The following is a 21843-nucleotide window of genomic DNA, read 5'->3' as shown; positions in this document are numbered from 1 at the left end:
TCCCTCTGATAAAATATCCGTTCGCTAGAGCGCACTACGCGATCTTGTGTGGGATTCTATTTCTGTACATTGTACATTATTTTTAAAAATATATTATATTTTGGGTGTGATGTAGGTAACATTATAAAACATAACAAGCTCTCATATTTTCAGAACCTACATAATATAATCAATTTATGCGGCTTTGCTTACAGTTGGTGCTCAGCGTGGTTGGCTTTCAATCAGTTAAGCGAGGTTCGATTCTCGGCTGTGGCATTTTTGAAGTGAAACCTTGTTGAGGTGGGGGAGCCGCTCACGAACGTTCTCTCTCTTCTCTTCTTTCCTCTCTCTCAGACACCAGCGAACTGCGCCACGCCAAGCATCAGCTGAAACTAGAAGTTTCACTTCTGTCTTGCGTAGGCTTGACACACCCACTTTTTTTTTTGTATATACTTACTCCTCTCATAAACACGAGCTCCTGGAGCTCACCTTATGGGGTAGTAGAATAATTAGGAAAAAAATTATATTTATATTGAATACTGAATAATGTTATATTATTTGGTAATAAATTAATAATAAAAGGTAGGTAGGTACTAAAATGAATAAAGTTTTTGATGACGATTAAGCATAATATTAATCCAATAAATCGCTACGAAGTAAACTATATTTAGTTATATTCTAAGTATTACAAAAGTTTGTTTATATTTCATCGGATATCGGTCATGAAACTAAACTTGTAACCACATTTAATTCCCTTGATTAGTAGATTATTTTACTCCTCGAGGGCATCATCTCATATTACCAGGACTTATTTCTAGCTATCAAGTTTCTATATCGTATTTAGCATCGGTAACCCCAAGCAAATAACTTTTCCTTATCAAATATATATCTGCTGATATCCGAATTGTTCGACATATACGAGTCAAATAATTTTATTAATAAAATGATGTTCAAATTTTGGTCACTTTTAATGTTTCATTTGATGCAATGCAAATTAGAGATATTTTTGTCACTGCCCAACAATATTAATGCTTTTTAGTGCTTCTTGAGTTTTTTGTTTCACTTTCATATTGGAAATCGTTTCCCGGACATGCATGTCGTAACCCTTGGGTAGTCCTGGCTGCCACTTGGATATTTTCTCTTGCTATATCTCTCCAGTCTCTGATGGGCTTGTAGTGGTAGCTACTAATAGATTCTAGAAATTAAATACATGCAACGCGCATCACATTGGAACCCACAAGTAAGACGGCGAATGTACGCAGCTAGAATAATAGCGAAGCCGCCTACCTACATACTCGCGTATAACCTATTTGTTATCGAAAGAGTTGACTTATATGAACACGGCGACATTGATGTACTTAAGACAGTCTTGCAATAGAGTCAGTCCCATTCAAGCGTCCAGTTAAAACGATGTAGGTAAAAGGCGTGGGACGCGGGTGGGAAACAACAGAACCAAATACTATGCAACAATTATAACTGGCCCAAGCAACTAGGATGAGGTGATTTTGCACAGCGGTGCTGCCAAGGTCTGTTATCTATGTGAGGATGTTGTGTCGGCGCTCTTTATTGGCAGCAGACACATGTCAGCGCTATATTAGCGGCGGACACATGCCTGAACGGATGACGAGCCTCGTGCTGGCACAGTTGGTGGACGGGGTAGTCTCTCTCGCTGCAGCAGCTGGTACAGTTCCTTTGCTACCTAGGATTCTTGCAGCAGAGTCTCCATCTTCTGTCTTCGTCGAGCGCCACAGCGGTGCTGCCAAGGTTTGTTGTCTATGTGAGGATGTTGTGTCAGCGCTCTTTATTGGCAGCAGACACATGTCAGCGCTATATTGACGGCAGACACATGCCTGAACGGATGACGAACCTCGTGCTGGCACAGTTGGTCTAAATAACAAATGTAGATCCTAGGAAATAAATTGTACAGCGCCCTTGAGGTGATTTTTCACAAAAACGGCGCTCTACAAATTATCCAATTATTATTATTATGACGACGGGCGGCCACTCTGCCCTCCGCGCCCGCGAATCGTACACGCGCAACACTCTTCGCTTCCCCGCTCTCGCACCAAGACGCAGTACTACTACCTACTACGTGTACACGGCGTCACTAGCGCGGTTCAAGTTCACAACTAGGCCCACCGTACCTTTGGCTTACTTCACACTGGAGTACCAAGAAGTCTCAACCAGTGATGAACACCACCTGCGAGCCCGGTTTCCACCGACGCAATGTCCACACATCGACTTCATAGCCGTGATCATGGACCACGGATTCACATCCGTTCACGTGATGTGACCTACGTGCATCCCATCGTGATGCACATCAACTACCACGACGATATCGTCATTCATCGTCAGAAACAACTGTGACTATTCTGGCTACTCTATTCACACACATCTTTCATTCGTCTCCCTACCAGATTCCCAAAGGCCTTTTAAATGATGTTTTTTTTCATACCGAATCCCATATGGAAAATATATCGGTACTCATATGGAAAATCTTTGCTATACACAATCCTTATTTCCATACTTACAATTTCATATGGTTAGTTGCCATTAGATAAGAAAAAATATTTTCGGACGGTAGATACTAAATCACGAATAAATGATGACACCTTGAACATGACCATAGATCACTTGAAAGCATCCATCATTTCACAACGTTTATGTAAACAAAAATCATTTTATAATTATATTTATTTTGCAACAAGTTCACAATAAGAGTGCAAGCATATTGTCATGACATTGACCTTGTTCGAAGTAGCTCCATTATTTTTTAAGTATATTCTATAAACACGAATAGGCACTTTCGATTTCTGTCTCTGCAATTGAATAATGGTTATCTCTCGATTATTATAATAAAACTCTCACTTCATCGTACTAATTTATTCAAACTCTTTTTTTTTTAAATTCAACTTTCAGTCACATGAATTAGCACTCGGAACAACTTTTTATTTAGGTTACATCGAACACAGTACTTTCGTAAACAGATGTATTTATATTTGGCTGTTTTATATAGAGCCGTTTTCGTGTAAAATCACCTCAAAGGGGGCTGGGCGCTTGTGCTCAATTGCGTGCATACAGCACTTTTCAAACTTGTATTCCACTTTTTTTTGTATACCTAATAATTGGAACAATATATAATAACAATAATAATAACAATACATATTAGTATCCGATATAAATATTATATCGGATATTAATATGCACCACTACACACAGTTTCTAGGTGGGTGTTGTTTGGGTCAACTCTTTTTTTATTAGGTACAAATTTTTTACATTTTAAAATTTTCCAGTAATGTTGGCCTCATTGGGTGGCTTGCCCGTTCTGAGGCCTTAGTTTTAAAATTTTTTCTTCATTTTCATTTTCTTCTCTAATTGCACGATCTGCAATTTTAGAGCCTTTAAACGTTAAAATTTTACATCAATCTTCTTTTAGAGTTTTTCTTATATTTTTTGGTAGCAAGATTTGGCCAACATTATTTTATCATTATTTAGACAACCAGTAGACATAATTTAAATTATTTATATTGATTCTAGTTTCCAGTCGCGGATTTCAAATCTCAGTCGCAGCAATAATTTTTTTCCAAGTGTGATTTTCAATAACGTAAAAACATCATCCGTTTCGTATTGTTACTATTAACTATTTGTCAAATGAAAAATAAAAAAGTTCATATTGCAGTCTTATTTTTAAGCGCTCAGAAGAATCTTACAATGTTAGGTAATGAATTATATAGGTACATATTATATCTTTTCTATGAAAATTATTTTATTTTAATTTTATTTTTATTTTTATTTTAAATACATAAACGGCTATACTGCCTTTTATAAAATATATTTCTATTATATGAAAATATAGGTACATATTATATCTATTTAAAATTGCCTGAACTGTTTTTCGTTCTTGGTAAAATGTTTCTAAAAAAACATACCTACATTTTTTCCATTAACAAACTGACGTATCAATTTTGTTAAAACACGCTGTAAAAATGTTTCCGTTTATTAAAAATTCCAATTACTCCGCTGCATATTTCCTTAAAATTCCGCCAGGGAAATATTAAAAATTACATATTGTTAAAATACCTTGTATTTATTATGAATACCTCATACTTGATTGCATGCAAGGTAAACACATGCACCTCTTTATCGTACATAGTTCTATGAGAAGGGGTGGAAGGTTGGAGTGAGCAGGGTAGAAAATATCACTTTCCTCTTTTATGCTTGAGAAAAGCTCGCTTGTACCGGAATACGAAAATAAATTTGAATAAACTCCGTCGCTTATGTAAAAGAGGGCTTTGTATTTCCATCAGGTCTGATCCGACATTGTATTAAGTATAAGCCCCTTTGACCAAGTGGCAGGTGGAAAATGAAATTTTGATGCTTACCTTTTCTCTGGGATCTCGGCAAAGTGCATGCGGAATCAGATGCAAATATTTGTGAAGGCATCTGGCTGCTTCGTATCACGTCTCAAGCCGTCGCGTTGCTTTGAAAGGTCCGTATTATGAACGTGAATGGTTCAGGGGAAGACAGGGTATCGTCACATCCCGTCATAAAATTTATTTATTTTAATAATGGTAGTTAAATTTACTTTATTGAATGTGGGGAGGTTAGAGCGATCCCACTATTCTCATAAAGCACATGCAGGTAAAAAGTACAAACAAAACAATGATGTATTATTATTTTTTGTCTAAATTGAAATTTGTTTAAACATAATTGACAACTGAGTGATCATTCCTATCTATCTATATAGATAAATACGTAAATGTTCGTTTTTTCAAAATCTGTGATCTCCGAAAATTTTTTCCTGATTGCTTTGCAATTTTTACACAACGTTGCATTTGAATACGCGTGTATTTTGTATATATACGCGTGTATTTTTGTATATAAAAGAACTACATTATATAGATGTCACCTGTGGCAGGTAAAAACATGATTTTTTTTTAAACAGTGCCGTCTGTTTAACAAACGTGCATTTATTAAACAGTGCCGTCTGTTTAACAAACATGCATTTTTTAAACAGTGCCGTCTGTTTAACAAACGTGCATTTTTTCAACAGTGCCGTCTGTTTAACAAACGTGCATTTTTTAAACAGTGCTGTCTGTTTAATAAACATGCATTTTTAAACAGTGCCATCTGTTTAACAAACGTGCATTTTTTAAACAGTGCCGTCTGTTTAACAAACATGCATTTTTTAAACAGTGCCGTCTGTTTAACAAACGTGCATTTTTTAAACAGTGCCGTCTGTTTAACAAACATGCATTTTTTAAACAGTGCCGTCTGTTTAACAAACGTGCATTTTTTAAACAGTGCCGTCTGTTTAACAAACATGCATTTTTTAAACAGTGCCGTCTGTTTAACAAACGTGATTTTTTTCAACAGTGCTGTCTGTTTAACAAACGTGCATTTTTTAAACAGTGCCGTCTGTTTAACAAACGTGCATTTTTTAAACAGTGCCTTCTGTTTAACAAACATGCATTTTTTAAACAGTGCCGTCTGTTTAACAAACATGCATTTTTTAAACAGCGCCTTCTGTTGGACGTTAAAGCAACACGCGCTATGGTTTCTCTATCTGCGTAGACTGACTGTGCCACAACAACGCGCGGCAAGGTACAGCTAGTGTACAATAAATAGTTACATTTCATTTTCATAAATACGTATAATAATAATAATAATTGGATAATTTGTAGAGCGCCGTTTTTGTGAAAAATCACCTCAAGGGCGCTGTACAATTTATTTCCTAGGATCTACATTTGTTATTTAGAAAAGATACCAAAACATACTTACCTGGCAAGTCACTTCCAACAAACCATATTTTTATCTCAAGGATACCCCATAAAAATATATGCCGGTGTGTAAGGTGTGTGGGGAAGGTGTTACGGGTTTTAAAAAATATATATTTTAGTCAAAAGATAATATACATATTTCACTTTTAACTTAAAAATACCAAAAAAAAAAAAAATTTTATCGGATTAAATATTTTTATTAACAATTTATTATTGTCACCCGTTCTGATTAGACACTGATTTCGTTGGTACAATATTGCTTGTCTTTAAATATGTTGCCTGTCAATAAATGATAAATGGTATGTAAATACATATAAACAAGTAGTAGCGAAAACGAATACTGAAGTAAGTTACATAAGTACTGTGTATATTAATGATTTAAAACAAGTGGCATTATTGTATCGAAATGGAAGTTAAATTATATTAATTTCTGACACTCAATGTATGTATTACGAAGTAAATAATTTTAAAAAAATCGAGTTGGAGTCTTAAAATAAAAAAAATATTAAATCAACACATTTATTTTTAATGGTCCTTTTTCGTGAAAAAATTACCCCAAGGCTACGTAAGACGTGAATTGCTTAAAAACCTCACCAACACTCGCGCTGTCTATCAATTCCTCGGAGGAAATATAATAAACCTACGTGTTACTCAGGTCGAATTCTAAACATTCTTCCAATAATTATCCAAAATATTATTTTTTTGAGAAAAATGTGAAAAACAATTATTTTCAGTTTCATTACATTTTATATTTAAAATTAAGTAAACTCACAATTCTTAAGAGTTTTAATTGGAAAGTGGTAAAGAAAGACAATTCAATTGGAATTCCATCAATTACTCAATATTGATAGTTTTGTTGGATAAAACGTTTTTTTTTTTTTTTTTAAAAAAAGAAAGACAAACATTCCCGGGTTACGAATAACCTGACAATATTTGAAAATCTCCTACTACCACCACAGTAAGCTGAAAATGTTGCTTGTGTTGTGATGGAGGACTTGCCGATGGAGCCAGCCGAGGAATTGAACACACTACGCCTGAGTGGGACCCAAGCGCGATGTCAACTCAGCCACCGACCGGTTGAATTCGAAATCTCATATTTCGATTTTAACTGCAACTCGAATTAACTTTCTATTAGCCTTTATCAGTGAGATTTTCATAGATAGACACGTACTATAGGATTCTAAAAATATATTTCTATTATTTTGTAATCTTTTCTTCTTTTCCCCTCAACTCTTCATATCCATTAGCCTTCTAATGTGTTGAGGACTGGGACTCGAGGAGTCAGGAGACGAGTCTCGAGGAGGTTGTTTTGCCTTTGACTTATACAGCAATTACTTGGCAGTTTGCAATGTAAATGAATCTTTTATTAAAGATTTCGTAATCGCATATACTAAGATATCTATTATCTTTATTTTATTTTATTTTAATATTATATAAACAAACAGTACATGATTTACAGTGATGAAACAATGTACAGGAATAAGATATTTCATTTTGGGTACCTGTGATACATTTCCTTGTAATTCTTTAATTATCAGGTGACGTGTGTAGTATATAGGTGTGTGTGTGTGTGTGAGAGGGTGTGTGTGAGAGTGTGTGTGTGTATGTGTGTTTGTTTGTGTGAATATGTATGCGCTTTGAACAGTTTATATTATTGACATGATGCCACGTTTGAATTATTATTAGATGTCACCTGCGACAGGTAAAAACATGATTAAAATAAAACAGTGCCGTCTATTGGACTAACATTTTTTTAATAGAGCCATCTGTTGGGCGTAAAATATTGTTTCTCTATCTGCACAGATCGATTGAGCCACAGAAACGCGTGGCGGCCTACAGCTAGTTGTTAAATACATATTTATATAAGTTTATTAAGATCGCTTTATTTTGACATATTGCTGCTCTACCGGGTTCAGGAGTTTACCTCAGAAACCACCTTTAGGAAATAGCTATAAACTGATCACAACTATTGAATAAATATTTAACCACTATTACGAAATGAATGACCAATAAACCAAAAATAGTAGTACATAGTTTATGAGGACGAGTAGGGAAGAGGAGTTATGTAAATTAAATTCTTGAAGACGTATAATGTACAGTTTGTATGAGAAGATTTATGTAATTTTTTTTAAGTCTTCATTTACGAGTTGAATATGCATTATGAAACTGTGATGCAGTGCAATGCTGAGTAGGGCATGCAGCAAGGATGGAATATAACAATTAACCCCCCCAGCCTTTTAGGGTCATATAAGACCGGACGTCCTTATTTTATAAAAGCTTGTTTTATTTTTTTTTATATGATGCGGAAATTTGTAATATTTTTTACATTAAAAAGACAAACAATAATTATTTCCAATTTGCCTCAAATATTTATACTTGAATCCGTGAATAAAATTCTAAAAATAGTAAAAATCATTAATTCACATTTGGCGCCGCTGTCGTAACAATCGGTTTAACTTTTTTATGCTTCCGATTTTGTTGTCCGGGTTAAATCTTCCCCATAGGAAAAACTAAACCCTTCCACACACTTTTCCACAAATGATTTTCTAGTCAATCAACATTATGCAAGTGCATTATATAAGTAAAATAAATACAAAACAATACAGAAACAACAACACGTCAAATCACCAGAGATCCAATGGGAAAAAAAATTCACCGACTCCAGATATTTTCATATCAGAGGGTTCGGCTCGGTAGAACTTCTAACAGGGCCTATAAATCCTACTGATCCCTCAACATATATATTTAAAAATCTTTCGTTATCCTACATGTATTCAAAATGACCGACTTTTGCATATTTATGTATAATTTTTTTTAATAGATCTAATAATTAATAATCTAACAATGATTTTTATTTTTATTTTTATTAAATATTATAGTGTACAGGTTAGTTTTATGTTTCTGAATATCTATCTGTGAACATTAATAATTGGTCTGTTTTTTTGTTATCCTCTTATGTATATTGTATTACTAAGACTGTTTATGTTCTTCAAATAAATAAATAAATTTCTTATTTTTTTATCATATGAACGAGATAAAATTAACGGTACAATTTTTTGTATCGAGTTAATATCGAGTTCTCCCAATTTTTCCATGATTGCAGTAAAAAAATAAGTACAAATGTAGTTGCCGTTTATGACAACATTTTTGACATTTAAATGTTATTATTTAAATATATTAATGTTTATTTTAAATGCATGCACCTTAAAGATTATTTTATCTAGTTTCTAAAATTGTATTTTTTTTGGAAAATTTTAAAAATAAGATATATGGCGCATTTGAAATAAATAGAAAACATAGCAAACTGAACAAAATTGTCGAAAGTACTGAAGTAAGCAGAGATGCTTTTTAAAAACAAGCATTAAGGACGGAAAAGTCTTCAATGTTTTCAATGTTTTTGGTTTAAAGGAACTGGAGGTGACAGCATAACCTACATGACGTAAATTTGTTATATTTCTACGAATAATTGCATTTCTGCAATCTCCTCAAAGTATATACAATACATTTCCAGCGTGATAGCGGAATATCTCAGAACTTCACTCAGGATATTGATCTTCTTATGAGATTGAGCCTTTGCTTTGCGTGAAAAGGAAATTGTTTCTAAGCACTTCACACAAACTCCTTCAGACTTCAATACTTTCCTCAATACGAAAATCCGAGAGCTCCTCTTCTGATAACTGAATGTTCCAATATTATTTTCTCATACTTGTACGGTATACCGAATTTCCCGCTGGTATCAAGGACGTTATTTTATTCCTCTATAAAATTACATAGTCCGATTCGCCCAATAAAATAATACTATAAGGTTTTTAATCTATGAACCGACAACCGCGACGAGATCGTCAAACTCTCGATTGTGTAGGTATTTTCAATGTAAGCGTTACTATTCTGAACTAATCCTAGAATCACAGTAGAAAAGACATAAAAAATTAACGATTCCAATTAATAGAGCTTTTCTGTTTTCTCATAAGCGGTTCGTTTTGTATTTTACAGCTTAGTATTAAAATGAAGTACGATGCTCCGGGGAATACTAAAACCCCTTTTAAGAGTTGAACGCCCTTTACAAAATCTTTCACAAAAATTGAATTATACAATTATCAATTAAGATATGTACAAAAATCACTACTATAACGAACTATTTAACAATAATTAAACAACTATTTCACAAATATTTAACAAATATAACGCAATTATTACACAACTATTACACAACCATTTTATAACTATAACATAACAAGTTCATAACTATTACACAACTATTTCACAAACTATAATACATATGTTAGGACTATTTCTCAACTAATTATAAATAAAACTATTTCAACATTAATTTTAACAATTTAATGGTCATCTTTATATCATATTTAAGGTATCTAATTTTTAACGACCATTTTATAAAACAAACGAATACATAATGAAAAATTTGTCTTTCAACGTTTAGGGAAAATCTCTTCCCAATTCATGCATTTAGGCATAAAATCTTAATTTACCGGAAAATGTAACGTAAGTATTACAATGTTGGTTGGACGGATAAATGATTCATTTTAAAATGGTATTCTACTTTAATATTAATCAAAACGGTATGCACATCACATTCCTTGGTCCTGTATAGAAATTTCGCTCGTCTGTTTTCAAAACAACTCCTTATCGGTCCGCATTATTTATATAAATGTAAAACTTTTATTTGCAAATGTAATCAATGAGGAAATAAACAAAACATGGAATAGCACTCCCCAATAATTATTTCCCCGTCTATTTGGCCATTTAAATTCAAGTGGCGTATCGCTCCAGAATGCAAATTTGTTTTGCAGCCACGCAATGCAATTCTGAGGGAAGTGGCTCTTCTTGTTATTAGAATTACATAATGTTGTCCCGTCGCGCTCCCCCCTGGGAGAAAACGGAGGTTCTATTAAAGATAGGCTTGCAATTTGAAAATATTTTTTCGAGCTTATTGAACTTTGTTAAGAAAGAGAATATGCCGCTGCCACTGATAATAACATCTTATCAATCTTGCGAAAGTGTCTAGAGTATTGTTACTAAGTTAGTGTTTGACGCATCCTTTATTTTTTTTACGTAACCCCACACAGTTGAGGAAAATAATTTACTTTAGGACCTATGTTATCTTTGGGGATGCTGTGTGAGGGGTCTTTTTAAGGAAACGAAGAAGAGAAAGTTGCTGGAAAGAAAAAATTATGAGAAGTAGGTAAGAATCTATGGGTCATTGTGTCCAGGAGTGAAGGACTTATAAATCCACCCCCCGCTGCGGTACAAGACGATGGGTCAAGAGAGGCCATCTGGGGGCCAATTCTGTATCTTTTGCGTTAAGGCTATGCACTATCATGTCGTGTAATATTTTAAATCGATCCGCTATCAATAACACCCTTACGTAGATGGCGATTAGTTTTAAATTCCCGCCTAACACCATCTGCCTTTTATTTTATTTTGTGGATGTTCAGGCATAAATATTTAATTTTTTCCGATCATTTTAAAAATAAGTTAATTTGCCACATTTTACAATAAAATCATAACCGAAAATGGGTTGTAAGTAAGAGATTTTGAACTTTAAAGCAGTTTTCATACGCCTTATACATTATTTTTTTCTGGGCTTATAAAAAGACTAATCTAAAAAATTCTCGATTATTTCAAAAGCCAAGATGTATTCTACTCGCAGTATTTATTCAAAGCATCTGAAACATTTCTAGGCGACCAAATTTTCAAACCAAAAACACATGATTTTGCATTACTACGTAGTGCATCGCCTCAACAAAACATTAAGTTCGTGGTTTAACCTTTCCTTGCCGGTACTGTCAACTGAGTGAACTTCGTCACTAATTAATAAAATATCTCTGTAAATATACTAACACAGGGTTACATTTTTTTTGGTATTCCTCCGCAATACATTTAAGTATTGTTTTAAGTAATTACAATATATAAATGTTTACCAAGTGTTTAGCACCGGAGGACGAGGAATTTTTAAACACCGTAAGGGAAGGGTTAATACGGGTTTGTGACGTGGCTAAGGATGCCAGATCGGGATAGGCTAGTTTGGAGCGACCCTTTGACCTCTCCAAATGGTTTCTCGATCCATCCCCGTGCGCCGCAGCAGAGGGATATATTTATACGTCCATTACTCCTGGACACACTTGATTTTTTAATGTTTTTTTTCGGCAAAACAGTCCTTGGGTTGGCCTCGACTTCTCTATCGCTTTAAAGTTAGCACAAGTGTAGTTGGTAACTCCTTAATTTCCCACAACTTACAAAATTCTCCATCCCGGTCTAAAGCATTCGACGAGTTCTCGTGGCCGCAAGATGGCGCCCTGTCTGTCGCCACAGAGCTCGGCCCCACCCGGTGCAATTCAATTAGTATTTACTTCATCCTCCGCATCAGCACTATATGAGAGAGACATTATCTATATCAGGCGTGACCCACCTTTGATCCACGAGCCAATTAAGTTAGTTTAAAACTTCCACGAACCAGAATAATGAATGTGTAAACATTTCATTGATTGTAACTATAAAATCTAAGTGCCGAAAATGGGTTCGAATGGTGAGCTCTAGGGTAGTGAAATTTAAATAGCTTTTATGTCTCGAATTTCTAGAATACTATCACAACACAAATATTTTCAGCTCTCAACGTTATAAAGTAGGTAGGTAAATAGGTATCAACATAAATCTTACTTCCAAGCAACCACCTCTGGTCATGACTTTGTGACTGTGTGCAGATATGGACGTTCCGTTTGATGGATTTTTCTGTATTAACAAACGCATTGCATATTTTTTAGAGCACAGGCGTCGCGTTGGGGGGATTGCTGCCCTTGTTCTACCGGTATTTCAATGGAAGATGCTCCGAGGAAGTAGCGTCATTGATCCCTTCGGCACCGGTTCCCAGTAGAACATTTGTACACTTGCCACCCGTGAACATGTCACGTGTATCCTCCCTCCTACAACATGGGTCTCTTCAAGACCCAGCTTCACTCCTTTCTTTCCATACAGAATCCCCAAAGCTGACCTAGGCCCTTAGGGGTATTATTTTCCTCAGGGTCTCCTGTGTGGATTTCTAGTTAAATAAGTGAAAATGTAATTTTCTTTTATCTAGAATAAAAAAAAATAAAAAATGTAAAAATAACTTTTACAAGTTTGCATGTACTTTTGGGCAATTTTTGATACTTTCATAGACATATGAATATTAGTAGACCTGCCCTAAGTGATTAAAAGCGTATTATCCCCACTCCCCATACCGGTTCCATTGGAGCCGGCTGTGCTCGCGTATGGCCTCAAGTGAAATTTGAAAACGTGACGTCATCATTCTTGTGATGGAACGATCCGAACTATGGTCGAGGCATCATCGGTTCATTTTACGAAATAACACGGCAAAACGTTGACTTGTACTATGAAAACTTGTAAAAATAGATGTGAAAAAGAGAATAAACCCAATTGTCGTATTACATTCCATATATAAGCAATATTTTACTTTATTTTAAGCATATTCACATCGTATAATATGAATCAGTTGTTACTATCACATCGAAAAACGTCTGGACGCGAAACACAAAGCTGGTTGGTTGCTGGGAAGTAAATTATGGACATTTATAAAAGTGTCTTAACTAAATACTTAAACGAAATATTCGACTCTGAAAATAGAACGGATTTTTTTTGCCGAATTTGGACTTCGCAAATTTGTTCATAACGTGGCGAGTAATTTGCGCTCCCATGTAAAAATGTCTATTCATTCAAAAGCAGATTTTACTTTTAAGAAGTAAATGGTGATATTATAATGCGAGATGCCTATTTACTGTCAGATTGATTTATTGACGAATCACAGTCAGCTTCACTCCCTTCGTTCTTCAACAGTTGATTTTACCCCTCGCCATTATCTTCTCGTCTATTAATTCCTATGTCTGTGGATACTTTATATTTAACCCTTTAGTACTTTCATTACTTTTGTTCGGTTTGCAATGTTTTCTATGTGTTTCAAATGCGCTATATACGATTACATCTTATTTTTTTAATTTTCCGTAAAAACAAATACTATTTCAGAAACTAGATAAAATTATCACGAAAACATGATACGAATTTAAAATAAACAATATCATTTTTAAATCATAAACTTTTAGTATCAAATTTGAAAAATGTTGATAAAAACGCTAAATATATTTTTTATTCCAATCATAGAAAAATTGAGAGAACTCGATATTTCTAAAACGCATTCGTTTTGTTTGGGGAATTCGTAAGGAAACTGCAACTTCACCTTTATCTCGTTCATATAATCATGTATTGTTTCATAGTGCTTTCACACAAACGAAGTATTGAATTCCTTTAGTCTAAACTCTAGCTTTAGGTTAAAATAATAAAAAAAAAAAAAAAAAATTAAGTAAAATATGGTGCCCGGTTATAAATGACCCTAAAACGCTGGAGGGGTTAAATGCAATGACTGAATATTTCAAATTATATATTTTAAACTATAATAATACGAACGCACGTTTCTCCACCTGTTAATTTTTTGAAGAATCATCAGTGTTAGTAGATTTATTTTGCTTAATGGGTAGACACAGAAAGAATGTTGTTTACCCCTACGTTTATTATAATTTTTGTCTTGCTTACATTAGTTGTACTATGGATGCCCTATGAGAAAAACAGATCATCAAAAAACTATATTGAGTTTAGATCATGCTTCTGCTCTCTTCAGAGATTCATGCTTAAAGCATTATTTAATAAGACATTTTGCATCCCGACTTTATCATTTTCGTATTAAATTTTTCATAAAGCGCTCTTGTGCAAAAGATGAGCGCGATCGCTTGGCAATATGCATTATTAGATAAATATAAGGAAGAATGGAGCCTACTAAAAAGATTTATTCCGTTATGTACATAATATATGTATGTAATATGGGTTCCATGGGGCACTTCGACAGTGCAATTCTAAGGACAATTTGACAGTGGCAATTTTACACACTTTTACAAAATTATATTAAAATTGATGAAAAATAAAATGACCGGTAATACTAACCTATCATAACCTATCAGACGAAATGCAAAGCGGTCAAGTTGAAACACGACTTCGCGAAGCTTAGTCAATAATATTCACTATCAAACTTACTAAATTAGTTGTGGGTCTGTCTGTGATTGTAACTCTAGTTCAATGAACTCGAATTTGTTTATAATTTAAGTGTCATTTTCAAAATTGTGCCTAGAATTCAGACAAGCGATAAAGTACCCTATACTTATAAAATAATATCTAACTGATTTTTTTAAATAACATTTCCAAAATTGGAAAGGATGTGTCAAGAATTAAGACAAGCGATAAAGTACTTATTTATAACATAATATTTTTTACCAGAAAATTATTTTATTTCTGTTCTCGAAATGAGCAAATATTTTTTTGTTTAATTTTTCAAAGTTTAATCTTGACAAGTAATGTCAGATTTCGTCTTTGTCAGTTTATAACATAAGATATAGGTAGAAGTATATTAAACGAAGTTCCATTATTAATTAGAGTCTATAAATATGTTGTTGTTGGACTATCAGCAATTTGAATTTCCTTCCTGTCAGATCATTTAAAAAACATTTAATTTATTTATTTATATTATTTTCAAAATAACTATTGTCTATTTTTGTAATTATAAATATATGATTTTCATTGCTTTTTAAACACAGTGGTCTAAGATGGTATTAATATATGATGTAAATAAAATTAATTATCACAAAATGACAAATATGTATGTATAGAAAAACTTGGCTGACGCTATAGAATAATTGCTCGAACATATGCACCACCCAAAAGATTATCATTGATTTGATTTCAACATTGAAACCATTTTTCGACTTCACTCTAGCTCAAAAAATTGAACAAGCATTTTTTTCGAGCCTTGAGTGTTTTATATCAATGCTTTGAAGGCAATTTATGAAGGTGATTAATCATTAGTTTCAAACAAAACTTTTTAATACAGTTTCGTTAGAAAAAAACACTTATAATGCTTTTATAAATCCAAGAATTACGGTTAGTTTGCCAACTTTATAAAAATTTTATATTCTCTAATAATAATAATAATATTTTTCCTTGTTTCAGAATTGATATGCGCCGCAATAACTCCAACCCGCCTGTCAAAGTTACTTCAAATTGTAAATAATTATATTATTGTGGAAAAGTGTCAAACCATAATATTGTTTAAAAATTATTTTTTGAATAAGTGATCAGTTTCTTCGTGACGTAATCAATCAATTGATCGATTAAAAGTTATTTTGATAAAATTTCATTAATTAGTTCAAGCCCTGTTCATTGTGTCAAAAGTAACTTGATCTTTAAGCGAAGTTCGGTGTCGAATTAAATTATCTTGTCAAACGGTGAGTCAGTTAAACTCTTCTATTTTGTATCAATTTGTCGACTGAAATTTCTTTGGGCATCCCTTATAGGGAGAAGAAGACGACATATGATATGACAACGGCGGTTCTCAGTGATAAATAGTATAAAAAAGTAGTAAGATGTGGTCGAACAAGAATAAGAATGCGGAGAGTGCTAGCAGAGATGAAGAGATGGAAGTGAAGGTGGTGCTGGTGGGAGACTCTCATTGTGGGAAGACATCGCTGGTGCAGAGATTCATCTCAGATAACTTCAATGATGTAAGTAACAACAATTACATATTTAAAAAAACTATAGACCGCCTCAGAACAAGAAACTCTTGGGAATTCATTTATACGTACGTACGTATATATTTTAAATACTGTTTTTTTTTCAAATTCATACCACCAGAGATGTGAAAAATGGGTACCCAAAACCATTTGAAATGCAAAATGGAAATGGGTCAAAACTTTTCAACTTGAAAATGCAAAATGGTTTTTAGAAAAGCATTTCAAATGCAAAATGCAAAATACCCATTTTCAAAATGTATTGAAAATGCAAAATGGTTTCTCAGGTCAAACAATCAAAATAAATAGAATTTTTAAACAATTTTGTCATTTAATAATGGACATCAATGTAGAACAAAAATATTAAATGATGGTAAATCCAAAAACACCACGACTACAGATTATGAAACAACAAAACATTTGCGCGGGACTAATGTTGCCAACGTAAAAACATAGAAACTGCTATCTAACATTTAATATTACAGCGTCATGGCCCCATGTGATTTGATTTGAATCAGTATTTTTTGTAATGGTATCACTCAATTGCCAGGGCTCCTACCAGGGAGCAACTTGACAAATGTAAATTATCTCTCATAGCGAGGTTGAGGACCGACTGATATTTGGGGCTTATGAAAAAAAGATGAGAGGAGATAGTAGGAAGAATGTTGCAAAAAAGCATTTAAAATGGAAAATGCATTGAGAAAAGCATTTAAAATGCAAAATGCAAAATAGTTTTTAGAAAAGCATTTAAAATGCAAAATGGAAAATACCCATTTTGCATTTTAAATTTCCATTTGAAATGGATTTATTTGAAATAAAACACATCTCTGCATACCACACAACCAAATTAATTTGAGATAAAGTGTATTTTAAGTTCTTTCTGAAAAAAAAAATCAGCTTCTCTTTCTTTGGGGGTTTGTTAAAAAATGTAAAGGCTGAGTTTGTATAATGGTGTTCTGCGGTTGTTGTATTGAATTTATGGCTGAGTTTGTGTAATGATGTTCTACGGTTGTTGTATTGAGTTTATGGATTATTTTTTGTCCTATCGTTCTCGGTCTGTTGCTCAGTGACTGTATCATTAGCGTATCTTTGTGCATTTGAAATAATGTATTTTTTATAGATTCTATTTAATTGTAAAGCTTTCAATTCGTTGAATGATTATCGAGTTGTATAATCTGATTTGAATTATTTTAATGAGCCCACTTTGGACTATTTCTAGTGGGCCTATTTATATTCTCCTCCCCAGCCTATACCATATTGATTGGGCTTATGCAGAGAAAACCTTCTGTAGCAAAGGTTTTTGAAGAATATTTCTTCGTTTCAAGAAAATGTAAAAAAGTTTACTAACTAATTTAATAGTTTGATTGATTGTAATTACAAAATCTAAGTGCCGAAACAGCAAAACAACTTTCGAATGGTGAGCTCTAGGGTAATAAAATTTAAATAGCTTTTCTGTCTCGAATTTCTAGAATATTTTGTCTTTTAATAATTTGTGAAATATATTTTGTCCATTTAACGTGTTGATCTATTATTATTATTTTTTTAATAGCTATATATTTTATATTTTTTTACATTTTTACAAGAATATGTATATTTATTAGGTTTTGGAAGTTTTTCAGCGATTTCTATGATTCAACTTCATGTTTTGGGTAAGGATTTCCATAAACTTCTACGACGATGTTTTAAGTATGCTAGTACGTTCTTTATCCAGTAGTTCCTTAAGCCAAGATTTAATATCCTTAATGTAGTTATTTTTTGTTTTGAATTGTTTGATACTAAGTGGGAGTTTGTTATATACATTTACTGCTAAAATTCAGAGCTTCTTTGTCCAAAGGTAGAGTTACACTTTGGTATATTTAGTATCTCTGTTTGTTTGGCTCTGGTTTTATGAGTATGTAAGGTGTTTGCCTGTAAATCATTTGAGGTGATACTAGAATGTTTTTGGCATAAATTTTCTGTATATTTGGAACGTCAAATTGTTTAAAAATTTCTGTTGTTGACGTCCTTATGGGAACTTTTATTTTGGTCTTTATGATCCAATTCTGAGTTACCTTCAGTTGTTTAACGTGTTTTGATGCTGCTGAGCCCTTAAATATTTGGTATGATTTTGATGGGTTGCAGTTGTGAGAATAATTTTAATATATATTGTTGAAAGTCAGTGTAAGTGTGATGATAAATGCTTTATAGATACATATTTTTAACTTACTGTACTTTTCACTTCAGTCATAATCATGTAAAAAAAAACTTAAATGGAATTTTTTTTAATCCTGTTACGTGACCAGATTATACTGCCAGAGTTACACACGGGCGGAATTACACGTGGAATAAATTACACGTGGAGAAAATTACATCTACTAAAATTACGTAGAAAAACCTAATCTCTCGTAACTTTCGTTTTTTTTCAGTGTGAAATTTATTTAGCACACTTAAAAGACCCGAAAATTTAAAGAGTAAATGTATATGAACTAGGTGTAATTCTCTGTGGTTGCAACCTAAGAAAGATTAACGCCATGTTATGTTTTCTTCTGTATGTTTTTCTGCTATATTTTTTTTTTTAACTTTATGTTCTTTTTCTATTATTTTGCTTTAGATTTTTCTTCGTGTTATATTTTGGACGTACAAAAAAAATAACATACTTACAAAAAACATGACCAAATTTACAATATAAACAAATACGTACGTACAATGTGACCTTAGAAAGGGGTACCCAAGTAAGTAAAAAAAAAAGTGTCTAGTGTTTACGCCTGTGTAATTTCATCGTGAAACATAGTCCAGTAATCCTAATGAACAAATAAAACACATAAGAGCGTAATCCCATTTATTTCTTTTTTTTTTTAATTTTTCTATTTCAGTGCTAAAGTAAAAAGAAATTTTCCGGTACCACCTAGCACCGATTCATTGATTGAAAAACATAGTTTGTATGAATTACAGTTTTTTTTTGAGAAAAACGACAGATCTAAAGGTTGACGAGAAATAAAGCAGGCGCCTGGATGACGGAAGGCCCGAGTTCATATTTATTTATTTACTTTATTAACGCCCTATCGAGCATTTTACATAGTAAATTGACAGTATATGTATGTAAGTGTAACATAATACATGGATAAAATATGTTATGAAAATAACATACGATTATTACTCTAAGTAGGAACCTGTCAAATCTGTGATTTATCTTGTCTATTGTTTATGCTCTGGCAACAAGGAACTTTAACAGGAAGTGAGAAAAAATTCAAGATGGCTGCACTTCCCGGCGGGACAGAAGAGAGACAGGGTGTCCGGTCGGGGGTCATTTATTATTTCTGTAGGTCTGAGGATCTAATCGAAAGTTATTTCATGGATTTGTGATTAATACCGAAATGTTCAGTTTGTGCTTCAAGATTAGAAGTCTAGTAATATTTCCCGCGAGTGGAATTCGCCCCGGGTGGCGTGAATAATGAAAACGTTTTTCACCATGTGTGGCCATGGGGGTAATCCGAGTTTATCCAAGCGATCGGTGAATATTTCTGCCGATAGACTGTTTTCGCCGTGTGCATTTTGATTCAGAGCATTATTAAGTTCCACCTTGCCTCGTGGAAGGGCAACTTACGGATTAACCGTCTACTCTTGGCTGGACCACACTGGGCCGTTGGTCAGCCACATTCTGATGCCGTCTACTCCTCTTGGCTGGACCACACTGGGCCGTTGGCCAGCCACATTCTGATGCCGTCTACTCCTCTTGGCTGGACCACACTGGGCCGTTGGCCAGCCACATTCTGATGCCGTCTACTCCTCTTGGCTGGACCACACTGGGCCGTTGGCCAGCCACATTCTGATGCCGTCTACTCCTCTTGGCTGGACCACACTGGGCCGTTGGCCAGCCACATTCTGATGCCGTCTACTCCTCTTGGCTGGACCACACTGGGCCGTCGGCCAGCCACATCCCGATGCTGCCGTCCTCTAGCTACATGGCTGATTCATCTACTCCGCCATTCGCGGCACTCAGTGTTCGTTCCTCATAACTACGTACGTTCATATTATTTTAGACAGGGTAGATAGATTCTACGTTCTGGTCGATGGGGGTAAGTTTTCACCTTTTTGTATTTCTCTGTGAAATTTATCAAATATAACTTGTTACGGCCAGTCCAAAGTTTATCCAGATTACTTTCATTCTACAACCTTGCAACTTCCTTTCAAACATCATGTAGATGGGATATATTTTTCCCCGCCCTGAATGGAGAATTATGCTCTACCGTCGGTAGGTCGGTTTGGCGAGCTCTTTTCCAGTTCAACCACTGGAAGGGACTCTGGCGCGTTGGCCTTCAAAGACCAACAAAGTCAAACTTGGCCACCCACTATTCAATCATAATAACAGTCAATAATGTACTTAGAAAAACCACACACAATAACAGCCTATTAACACAACTATGGGCTAAGTAAGTATCATAACATTGTGCCCAATACTTATTCATAACAAATAGCTAAATATAATTTACTCACAAGTGCATTAAGTATGAACAACAGAGAGTGACAATATTGATGACCTCGGACCCATCGGAAGTTCAGAATTTAATAGCCTCAACAGAGTTCTATGCCATATCAAGAATCATGAAATTTATTCGATCATGTAAATTGGAAAATATTTGAAAGTGTAATCTTGGACAAAAGGCACCTTTTAAAGAACTTATAAATTATAATTAAAATATTTTAATATTGTAATTTTAAAAACAGATGAGGCAAAAAATGACAGCATTATGTGAGTCAGAAGCCTCGTTAATAAATTAAAAAAAATAATAATAATAATTTACTCACAAGGTAATTAGAAAATAAATGTATGTAATATACTGATATGTATTATAAAACAAATGTTTAAAAAAAGAAGAAAAATAATATCTGTTGTATCTATAGAGAAAAAAACTAATAAGTAATGGCAAAATACCAACGCCGTAATTGATATTGAATTTAAATAATGGTACTTGAAATGGTAAAGTAAATCAAAGTAGAATATACATATCAAGTATGACCGTAGGTACATGCATACAGTCATTAATATGCGTCCAAAATAATAAATAACAAATAAACTAAGGAGTATGTGAGTTAAACGTTGGAAGGTATAGAGACAAGACTTTTTTTAAAGCTAATAAACAATACAAGTTCATAACTAGCAAATAGGTCTGAAATTAGTTGCCTTTTGAAACTCACAAAGTTATTAGAATTCTTGGAATTGGTGAATATTCCAGTGAATGTGCAATTTTATAAAGCATTTAATTAAAAATATTTAATACTGTCTCAATATAAAATTCAATTTACCCAAGTAGACTACGCTTTCATACTTCATTCCTGTGCGAGCTGAATTAAAGTGTTTGACCAGATAAAAAATATGAATACCACAAAACATTACCAACTGCTCCCAACCTTCTGGAGCCAGTGAGATTACGCCATACCCAATTGGTGTATATTTTTAGGGTGAAGGTAGTGGGAAGAGGAAG

At 33.7% G+C, this 21843-nt stretch overlaps 1 protein-coding gene across 1 annotated transcript in view; it reads left to right on the top strand.

Moving 5' to 3' along the window:
* Positions 1–21843, top strand: part of LOC149426231 (ras-like GTP-binding protein rhoA) — a 636906-nt gene that overhangs the window by 188064 nt on the left and 426999 nt on the right. Inside the window, exon 2 of the mRNA XM_089636151.1 lies at positions 15825–16375. Within this exon, the coding sequence (XP_089492277.1) occupies positions 16238–16375 (138 nt within the window). The 5' untranslated portion in view covers positions 15825–16237. The remainder of the gene's footprint in view (positions 1–15824; positions 16376–21843) is intronic.

Source organism: Hesperophylax consimilis, chromosome 1, assembly GCF_061612785.1.
Source record: "Hesperophylax consimilis isolate HC1 chromosome 1, BYU_Hcon_1.0, whole genome shotgun sequence".
NCBI classification, from domain to species: Eukaryota; Metazoa; Arthropoda; class Insecta; order Trichoptera; family Limnephilidae; genus Hesperophylax; species Hesperophylax consimilis.
The sequence above is the reverse complement of the archived record's forward strand: the minus strand, read 5'-3'. Positions and strand labels throughout refer to the sequence as shown.